The sequence below is a fragment of the Dichomitus squalens genome (genome assembly GCF_000275845.1).
Source record: "Dichomitus squalens LYAD-421 SS1 unplaced genomic scaffold DICSQscaffold_66, whole genome shotgun sequence".
NCBI classification, from domain to species: Eukaryota; Fungi; Basidiomycota; class Agaricomycetes; order Polyporales; family Polyporaceae; genus Dichomitus; species Dichomitus squalens.
This window is the reverse complement of record NW_006766948.1, coordinates 52,775-62,460: the sequence shown is the minus strand read 5'-3', so window position 1 is coordinate 62,460 and position 9,686 is coordinate 52,775. Positions and strand designations below refer to the sequence as shown.

General features: G+C 55.5%; 4 protein-coding genes across 4 annotated transcripts in view; all 4 read left to right on the top strand.

Annotated features, from left to right (window-relative positions):
• Positions 1 to 1,335: 1,335 nt before the first annotated feature.
• DICSQDRAFT_174515 (uncharacterized protein) lies at positions 1,336 to 2,184 on the top strand (the record flags this gene model as incomplete). Its single annotated transcript, XM_007370362.1, has 2 exons — positions 1,336 to 1,582; positions 1,640 to 2,184. 2 exons carry the CDS (start codon positions 1,336 to 1,338, stop codon positions 2,182 to 2,184), a joined length of 792 nt encoding a protein of 263 aa, XP_007370424.1.
• A 67-nt stretch (positions 2,185 to 2,251) lies between these two features.
• DICSQDRAFT_174514 (uncharacterized protein) lies at positions 2,252 to 4,737 on the top strand (the record flags this gene model as incomplete). Its single annotated transcript, XM_007370361.1, has 5 exons — positions 2,252 to 2,353; positions 2,413 to 2,668; positions 2,774 to 3,297; positions 3,351 to 3,601; positions 3,660 to 4,737. The coding sequence occupies 5 exons, from the start codon at positions 2,252 to 2,254 to the stop codon at positions 4,735 to 4,737; spliced, it is 2,211 nt and encodes a 736-aa protein (XP_007370423.1).
• Positions 4,738 to 5,399: 662 nt separating this feature from the next.
• On the top strand, positions 5,400 to 7,765 carry DICSQDRAFT_140858 (HET-domain-containing protein). Its single transcript, XM_007370360.1, has 2 exons — positions 5,400 to 6,503; positions 6,561 to 7,765. Exons 1-2 carry the CDS (start codon positions 5,592 to 5,594, stop codon positions 7,614 to 7,616), a joined length of 1,968 nt encoding a protein of 655 aa, XP_007370422.1. The 5' UTR covers positions 5,400 to 5,591; the 3' UTR covers positions 7,617 to 7,765.
• A 740-nt stretch (positions 7,766 to 8,505) lies between these two features.
• The window catches only part of DICSQDRAFT_140855 (uncharacterized protein), a 2,865-nt gene continuing 1,684 nt past the window's right edge, over positions 8,506 to 9,686 (top strand). Inside the window, exons 1-3 of the mRNA XM_007370359.1 lie at positions 8,506 to 8,797; positions 8,859 to 8,950; positions 9,023 to 9,164. Coding sequence (XP_007370421.1) covers positions 8,692 to 8,797; positions 8,859 to 8,950; positions 9,023 to 9,164 — 340 coding nt within the window. The 5' untranslated portion in view covers positions 8,506 to 8,691. The remainder of the gene's footprint in view (positions 8,798 to 8,858; positions 8,951 to 9,022; positions 9,165 to 9,686) is intronic.

The window sequence follows — 9,686 nt, the reverse complement described above, 5'->3', positions numbered from 1 at the left end:
ATAGATGATCTTATCAGGCAATGCCGCCCGAGCGCCGCCCTTCATTCGATGCACGCAAAGCAGAGGAGCGCTGAGTTGTGTGACTCGGCGCCTGATTAATAGCATCTCATATGTCCCGTTGATGAGAACTTATTTGATATTTCTGGGAAGTGCATGTCGATAAGAGTGTTCTTTGTCTCAAACAAGCTAGATATATCCTATTCACATTTACTGAAACTATGGAAGTTATCGGAGCAATACATCAGCCGCGATCACTGGAATATAATTCAAAACAGCAGTTTTTTGGACTAAAACATAGTCTTGTAATGTGTTTGAACAGCAAAGGCTACGGAACTTTGGGATAACATACATAAAACCATTATCTACTTGACTGGGTTAACATGTAGGTTGAGATTCTACTGTGGGGACAGAAAATCCTTCAGTGGCCAAAGGACCCATGGTGGCCAAAGGACCCGGGTAAGACTGTATGGGGCAAATCTAGGGCACGGTGAAACTCCGAGATCGACCTATGCATATGTAATTTACATGTAATTTACCGGTAAATCTGCAGACGCCCGAAATGGGTGGGTCAATTTGTGTCAATCAGCTTCTCAACGCTGCTCATGTGACGCAAGCCATATCGCATGTGAGGCATCGTCTGATATGCATCAAACCAGCGGCATTATGGTCCAAATTACAGTAAGTGCTCGCCTCGCCCCGCAAGAGTTGAATCAGTGTGGCGGTAATGTTGCATATCTTATCTGCTAATGATTGAGGGTCTCAGCAGACAGATTACCCATTGTCGTCGACTCAAGGTGTTTCACGTCGGAAGGCACGCCGGATGTCCAGGGTGTCCTGCATGCGCACAAGTCTGGCATGAGACTACGAGCTATTGGTGCACGAGTTGGGTCCAGAGTATGGCGGAGGTTTTGCAGATAGAACCCTAGGCGGCAGCTTCTTCAATAAGCCTGACTTTTGTTAGCGCCGATCTTCTGCCAAAGATCCGTCCAACTGGTGTACGTTACACCTATTTGACCATTCTAATGCGTTATTCACTGTATTTTACCGCTGATGTAATTCACTGTCATTTACCCCTGTAACTCTCGAGCTCGCCGGGACCCAGTAGTGCTGTTTAGCCCGTCAATCTCACCGGCGGACCTATTCCACCGCGCCCTATGCAAATCTGCATGACCATGAGCACCGTGTTCCAGATTGCACTCCGATCGATGATTCGATGTGATTGAAGGTCTGTGCTGCGGTAGGAAGCAAACCCCGTTGCTCTGAAGCGCGCTCACCCTTGGCCTCGCTTCATAACTTCGTCCCTGCGTCTCAGTGTCCAGCCCATTCCCGCCCGAAATGAGCAAATCCTCAACAGCCGCTGCACCAAAGACGTCCCAGTCACCGTCAAAGTCGGCTTGGGCAAGGGGCCCGCCAGCGAATACTTGGACAGCGCCGTCGCCTAGATCGCAATCCCCCGCTCCTTCCGTCACCTCTTCTTCAGCACCCCCCAAGCACTTCAGACGACCGAGCACACTAGGACGGGGCATAGCGTTCAAGGATGGAGTAGGAGCAGCACGTACGCCTTCGAATGCGTCAAGATCAGGTGCGTCGTCGATCCCTCGTGCACAGCATGGGAGGCCAGGTTCTCACCCGTTTCTAGGCTCATCGGTGACATTCGGGTCCATCGACGATACCAACGCACCGATCTCGTCTTCGCCCGCGGCCGCACCGACGATCAAGTCAGAGGGGATCAAGACTTTGCGGTCGGCATCAGCGATCACGAACGGGAAAATCCACGCGCGGACGATCTCGTTCTCGACAGGGACGCCTTCGTCAGGTGCTGCAGCAGCGGCGTCGACTTCGTCATCGTCATCGACCCCGCCTTCAACGTCGTCATCGACCGCACTGTCGACATCTGGTTCTTCGTATACCCCAAAGGCCGCCAAGTTCGACGTGGAAAGTCTTTTCTTAAACAAGACCTCGGATGCCTTGTCGACCTCCTCTGCCGTATCCGCCTCCCCCTCGCATCGCACGACGTTGCTTCCGCAGTCCTCGCTGAATTCGCAAGGACAATCACCGCATCAATCACCGCCTTCGCAGATGGACGCTCCTTATAGCAACGTCCGGCCGCAGCAGAACAGCGTGCCCATCGCGAGTCCGGGGGCACCAAGGTCGCCCAGCCTCCCCCCCCCCCCAGATGCCTAACGGCAACGTCAATGGGCGGCCACCCGCACTTCCAGGTGGACCTCCATCAGGCACTATGCCTTCAGCCATGCCGAGCCCTCGGATGAGGCCACCTCACGGTGGTCAACCGCAACCTGTTCCCCACGCTCAACCGGGCACACCCGTGCCCGTACCACAATGGGGTTACTACGTAAGTTGTTCCGCAAAATCACATACGGCCTATTACGACGTTGACGAACGCACGTGTAGTACTACCCCGGGATGCCGATGGACCCGAATTACAACCCGTACCCGCCGCCGCAGCGGATGCCGCAACACATGCCGCAACCACATCCACCGCAGGGACCACCGGGGGCTCCTATACCTGGTCTACCGATGTCGCCGAGGGGACAACAGCCGCCACTCCACGCGCCAGGCACTCCGACGCTGACACCCGCTCTGCCCCCGAACGCCCACCCTCCTCATTCTACCCCCTCTCCGCACACACACACTGCTAGTCTCAGCAGTATTTCTTCGTCGACCCATTCGACCCCTGCATAGAGCAATGCTCCCGGTGATGGTATCTCCCGTCTGATCTCGAATGCCAATGCCTTCACGCCGAAACGTGTAGTGGTCAAATCCGAGTCCGGGCAGGAGGTCGACCTCGAGCCTTTCAAGAGGCAAGCACCGGGCCCCATCTTGTCGCCCATTGTCACAAGTTCGCCTGCGCGGAGGCCCTTCCAGATCCGGATGGAGACTGAGGAGGCGAAGCAGAAGCAGCTAGCTGAGGAGGCAGCGGAGAAGGAGAAGAAGCAGGCTGAGGTGAGGGCTAAGCAGGAGGCCGAGGAGAAGGCGAAGAGCAAGGCTGAGGAGAAGGCTAAGCGTGAGGAGCGAGTACGGAGAGAAGAGGAGGAGAAGGAACAAAGACGGGAGGAGGAGAAGGAGCGATTACGCGAGGAGCAAGAGTGGGAACGCAAGTGCAAGGAGGAGGAGGCTGTGCGGTTACGCAAAGAGGCCGAGGAGAAGGCGAAGAGGGAGGAGGAGGAGCGTGCAGCCTGCGAAGCCGAGGAGACGGCCAAGGCCAAATCCGAGGCTGAGGCTGAGGCTGCTGTGGCCGCGGCTGCTGCAGAGGCGACGAAGACTGGCCTGCAGAGGGTGAATTGCAGGACTCGGAACAGGCTGCGGAGGCCACGGACGAGGCAACCAAGGAGGAAGCGAAGGACCAAGTCTCCGACAAAGTGCCGCTTCGCATCGACACCACACTCACATCCTCGGACGGCAAGCGTCGCCCTGGTCGGCTCGACCTGTCGGGCGCCAAGGACCAGGGCATCCCCGCCGCTTTGCCCTCTGCTTTGACCACTGCGCTCATCATCGAAGACATAGGGAGCATTCAATACCCCGAGGGCGTCAAGAGCCCGAAGCCTGAGCTCAACATCAACGCGAAGCAGAGCAAGTTCCGGTACGTGTGTTGTCTTTCATGCGTTACACGGTGATGCTGACATTCATCATCATTCAAGGTACAATCGCAATTTCTTGCTGCAGTGCATGGCTGTCTGCAAGGGAAAGCCTGACTCTCTCCCTCCTCTTGACGCAATCGGCCCCGAGCCCATTGACCAGAGGTTCGCTCTGATCCCCGGTGGCTCGCACGACCGTCGCTCCTCTTCTACCGCGATGCCCCCACCCTCCCGACAAGCTTCCGTCGGACTCGGTATATCTGGGTTCAACAAGCCCTCCGTCAACCCCTTCACCATGGGCCAATTCTCTACGCCTACGCAGAAGCTGTCAAGCGAAGAGCGCTTCGCTGCGTCCAATCGCTCAACGTCCATGTCGGGCACTCAGGCCGGAATGCCTTTCGGACGTCCCCCTCCGATGGTTCGCTCGTCGAGTCAGGGCGGTCCCGGACACTCGAGCAGCGGTCGTACCCGGAGTCAACTCGGCGGCAAGCGTGACAAGGAGCGGAACGACGACCAGCAGTTTCTCCAGAACGTCCTGACCAAGTGGTATAGCAAGCACGATGTGGAGGAATTCGACCGAAGCTCGCAGATTCAGGAACAGGCAGAGGAATCTCAAGAATTTGTCTTTGCAGACGACGAGCACGCTGAAGATACTCTCACTTACTCAACCTCTTCCCCTCTCTCCATCGTTCACGGCTGTATCATGGCCCCTCTTCGGATGTCGCATAAAGAAGCAAGCGAACGAATCGAAAAAGCCGCAGCTACGCTCTCTGGTCTCCACGACGTCGGCGCGGCCCTAGACGTATTTCACGAACTTTCACCACGCTACCATAGTCGACTCGTGGATCGGCTAGTGTCTAGCGCCATGGAGTCCGACACATTCTTGCTTTCTCAGGTCATGGCGTATTTCTTCCGCTATGCTGCACAGGGTCGAATATGCTCCGCCCAGGCGCTCAAAGACGGAGTTTCTTTGACAGCTTCAAACCTATTGGACATCGCTGTGGACGTGCCGGACGCGCTGTCACGATATGCTATCATGATCAAGGCCGCAGGACTTCACGAGGCGAGCAACTGGCGTATGTCCATCCTTGAGAAAGTGGGTAGCCGTGGCCCCGAACTGGCATCGCTGCTGGACGCTTGAGTTATGCGTCCGGTTGTTGACGCTGCTGCTGCCTAAATCTTGCTGCCACCCTCTTTCTCAACTTCACTGGATATTGTGACACGTACTAGTCTCGCTTGTATCACCTGGCTGACTCTATATACTGCTGAGCGTTGTTCGATCTAGAGAACTACGTGTGCCTCGTGAGTCTCGTGCCTAGGACATCATCCAGGCGCGCTGTGCGTGGTAAGTCTGTTCATAATCCGCAGCTACAGGCAGGCTGTGCTCTCCATGTCACCACTAAAGCCGTGGGATGTAATCCACTCTCCGGGACTTGCACGACTCGACCACCACCTCCACTTCCTCGCCGGAGCAATATCCGTGAGTCATTGTCTGTATATCCCCGACTATCACGCTTTGCAAGAGGGTACGTCAGGGTGGGCAATTCTGACATGGATTGCGGTCTGATTCGGGGCCCAGAGTCGTCAGAGGGGTTCTCCCGTCCTGATACCTCTCAGCGGTTCTCCAAGCGATTTCCTCCCCAAAGCAGATGCAGAATCGCTAGTGTTCCGAGCCAAAAGTAATTATGCTGCTTTGCATCACTCCAGACGCTCGCTTTCCGACTCAATCCGCGAGTCGTTCTGGAGTAGGTACGAAGTTCACAATCACTGCCAGAATCGTCCCCTAACCTGCCCTAGGGACGGTCAGAGTAGGCGGATTTGCCTTGAATAGCTCGGAACCATTGCTCCCCGAATATTTCCGGAAGTGTTTCCAGAGTTGATGCGAGATTGGCATCATCGTCAGAATCGGCCAGGATCGCTCGTTCTGACCTCCCTTCTTGATCCCAGGCAGACACAGCAGAGGACGATCAAACAATTCTACGACTACATCGCACCATGTGGCTGCTCAGTACGCACCGTGCTGAGCTACATTTCTTTCCAACCGCGAACGACGTTCCGAGAGGATACGCCATCCTGTCGCACGTCTGGGATCACGTAGAGCAGAGCTTCCAGGACGTCCAAGCATTGCGGGATCGATACACTGCTACGGGTCTTAACCCACGCGACTTCGCCTCCCCAAAGATCCGCAACTTCTGTATCCTCGCCGAGCAACACGGGTACGACTGGGTTTGGATCGACACCTGTTGCATCGACAAGTCCAGCAGCGCGGAGCTCTCTGAAGCAATCAACTCGATGTTTCGGTGGTACTCCCTCGCGGAGACGTGCTATGCGTACCTTGCGGACGTCCCCAGCTACTCCAACGATCCCGCCGGCAGCCGCGCGTTCCGTCAGAGCAAATGGCATACGCGCGGATGGACCCTCCAGGAGCTTATCGCGCCCGACGTCGTCGTATTTCTTTCGTCGGAATGGAAGGTTCTTGGCACGAGAGCGGGCCTCGCGGAACTCTTACAGGTGGTCACGAACATCCCCGTGAATGTCCTTAGGCTGCAGATGGAGTTGTCGTCGGTCAGCATCGCGGCGCGCATGTCGTGGGCGGCGAAGCGGAAGACGACACGTCCGGAGGACGAGGCGTACTGTCTCATGGGCATTTTCAGGATCAATATGCCGACACTCTATGGCGAGGGTCGACAAGCGTTTCAGAGGCTACAGGAGGAGATCATGAGGCGCTCGACGGACACAACGCTCTTCGCATGGGGTACTCCATCCGAACGACTACCAGATTTGCTTTGGAATCTTCAAGACGACCTTTCCATGGTACACGGTCATATTGAGGGGTCGTGTCTCTTCGCATCGGGGCCGTCTGCTTTCAGGTCATCAGCCGACGTGGTGTTCACGCCACATCTACAGGTTAGTTGTTGCTCAGGTGATTTCTCTTAGCACCCTGTTCTGACTCTTCCATAACAGAACACGAGCGCGAGGTGGCGCTTGAGCAAGACGCTCACAGTGCCTACGTTCTCCAACAACGCGTATGGTGTCCGCGCGCACCTACCCGTAATCGAGACGAAGATACCAAGGGTCATCATCGCTGTGCTGTTCTGCTCATCGAGCACCCAGAGATACGGTCTTCTCCTCCATACTTGCTCTGAAGCCACTAGTCCGCTGGGTTCTCTGTACGACACCGGCATCCCTACCCTTGATAGACAAGCGGCCCTTCGACTGGTGCCCCTCGACGAGGACGATGATCCGAACCTCGACAAGGTGATCGACATGTCGAAAGGTTACGTCGTTGCCGAGTGGAGAGATGTCTATATCCGCGCCCTACAGCCACCCTACCGTACTATCCAGCGTATCCCCGTCAACCGCAACACGTCCTTCTACATTCCGCGCTGGCTACTGAAGGAGTATGCCGGCCAGCTCATCCGACAGGGCTCGGGCCCGACGCAGCCCGGCCCCCTCCCAGCCACGTTCCTCTTTTATGCTGATCCGAAGCATCATTCCTTCCCGTTCCTTCTGAATGTTGGGCGGTGCACGTACCCATCTGGGACGCGCTGGGCGAATGTCGTCCGCTTCGAGAACCGGTCTCCCACTGCGAGCCAAGCGCGCCTCGACATCGCCCCCTCGCACGACTGCACCCTCGACCACATCCGTAGTTGGCCGGACCACATGAGGGATCTCGATCTCGCCTTCTCCCCGCCGCCGGATCCTTGGTGGTCCTCTGACCCCCGCGCCAGAAATCTCGCGACCAAGTATTTCACGGTCAAGATCCGGTTCACTCCGTCGCCGATCAACGCAGACACGCGCTTGTTGCATCTGGAGGTTGGAGGAGACAGGACAATGGTCGAGGGAGGAGATGCGGGATCGGACACGCGCTCTCCAGAAGCGGAAATCGTTCCTCTTCCTCCACTCGAGGTTCGAAGGTCGCAGTCTGGAATAGGACTCGACGAGCAGCTGCAGGAGTCGGAGGTGCTTGATCCGATCATGACCGAGTTCGAACGGATTCACGATGGGCTCCATGGATAGTTACCTAATGACGTTGATGGCTATCGGTCGGTTGTGGACTGAAGTATTCTGGGTCGTGTGCAATTGTTATCCGGGCGCCAGCAGGTGTCAGTGACCTTTTTGTGTACTAGGTCCCACTCTCGCGAGCTAGAATGACGAGTTTCACGTCCTGCTCCACCGACACTTGGTATTGAGTACCCACTTCTCGGACTAGCGTACTTGCTGTACCCGAGGCGCACTCACTGCCCCAGTCGCTGGATGTGAGTGGCACTCGCCATTGGCAAATAATCGCCCCCACCGTCTAGCACTTTCTTGCTTGCTTGCGTCGGGCCTACGAGTACTGCGTTTGTAAGGAGTTTATGGTTGATGATCTCATCGCCATTGTGTAGACATTGTTGAGGTGCTCGGACACACCCACTGGGCTTGCCCGACGACGTCCGTAATCGGACCAGTGTTAGCCTACGCTACCATGGTCGTAGTCAAGAAGAACGTTAACTCACTCATGCTGGACAAGTTCTCTGTAGTTGTGATCGCCGTGTCTATATCGCCGCGTCCTTTTTTCCTATAGCTAGCGTCTGAGATGTTGACTGTCATTGCCCAGAATCTGTCAGACTGGCCGCAGAAGTAGGGAGCCTTCCGTACTGATACATCTCGACAGACAGCGATGTCATGCCACTGCAACGACCCAGTATGATTAGAAAGAGGCTTCATTTGAGTGATTGTATTTTGTCAAGAAAGCCGCGTACGTAGGCTATCATCGCTTGGCGACCAGTTATCAAGCCCAAAACGTGGTCAGCGGAGCTGCGAAAAATGTGTAAATTTGCGATCCGATGTCTGCGGAGAGCACATTCTGCTGCCTCGTGCCCTTTACACCGCTCCTCATCACGACGCGCTTTCCTCAACTTGTCTAGCTCTCTTCTGATGCTGTCTGAGCCCGCGAAACTGCCTGGCTCTATCTAGATCCGATATGATACAGCCAGGGAGCCTCAACGATAGAAAGCGCGGTGCTCAATGACAATTGGATTCTGTCTGATGGACTACGTCCGACGAATATCGGGTGGGAGCATGGCGGGATGATCCTTTGCACTAGTTCGGTATGCTATTCACTCTCTGTGCGTCACATACAAATGTTGGTGCCCCTTACGCCTTGACCGTCTACCCCACCATGTTCAAGACCAGAGTCAATGCTGCCGCCGCACCAGGTCAGTCCGGGAGTAGCGACGCACGAGTTAGGCAGAAATGCTGAGAATGCACCACCCACAGCAAGCTCCTCAAGTCCAGAAGGCCCTATGAAACAGGCCCTTATGGCTGTCGTCCAGTTATGGGAGGATAGGCTACAAAAACAGGGCGTAGTCGTGAGTTTCGAGAGCTTCTAATCCCGACGCTTCTGGTCTGAGGGAGGTGGTTTTGGACATGTTGCATTCTAGACTACATTCTTCATCAGCATCGACAGCCTGCTCTTCTCCCTTACGTCCGGCACACGGAGCACCGATCTTCATGCCTGGTCTCACAGGGATTTGGTCATCAACGCGAGTCTTGGAGGAGCAATCATCTTTCATGTTTGCGCCTGTGAGTACCTGTCTTTGCGTCCTCACGAACAACGGTGCACAACTGCGTCGCATCCGTGTTCCATGGGAACATTCTCCTTTACTTCCCTCCATACATGTGTTCGCTGCAGAAGTGCGGTAGATATTTGTACGTCTCGTGGACCTATTCTGGTCCCGGCATAGACCCCTATGGGTGTGGGTCACTTCGAGACGCTCACATATAGACTCGCGTCCATTCCTACACAATTCGGACGATCCGTATTGAGCACAGGAATACTTGAGACTTCTAAGTAGCCTCGTTGCCGAGAAGCTGTTAACCGAATTATCGTGGCCATTTCCGTATGCTCCGCGTAGGCTGACGTGTCCGTTTCCAGCGATAGTCGCATACGTCGCGTCCTTCATCCTAATAAAATACCAGCTCAACGACGCAGAAAAGAAAGAACACCAATCCTTCAACAGCCCGACGCGCAGCCGTTCAGCCTCGACCTCGCGCTATGTCCCTCAGTTTACCGAAAAGCCGCAGACCGACCGCGAGCGGACCCGG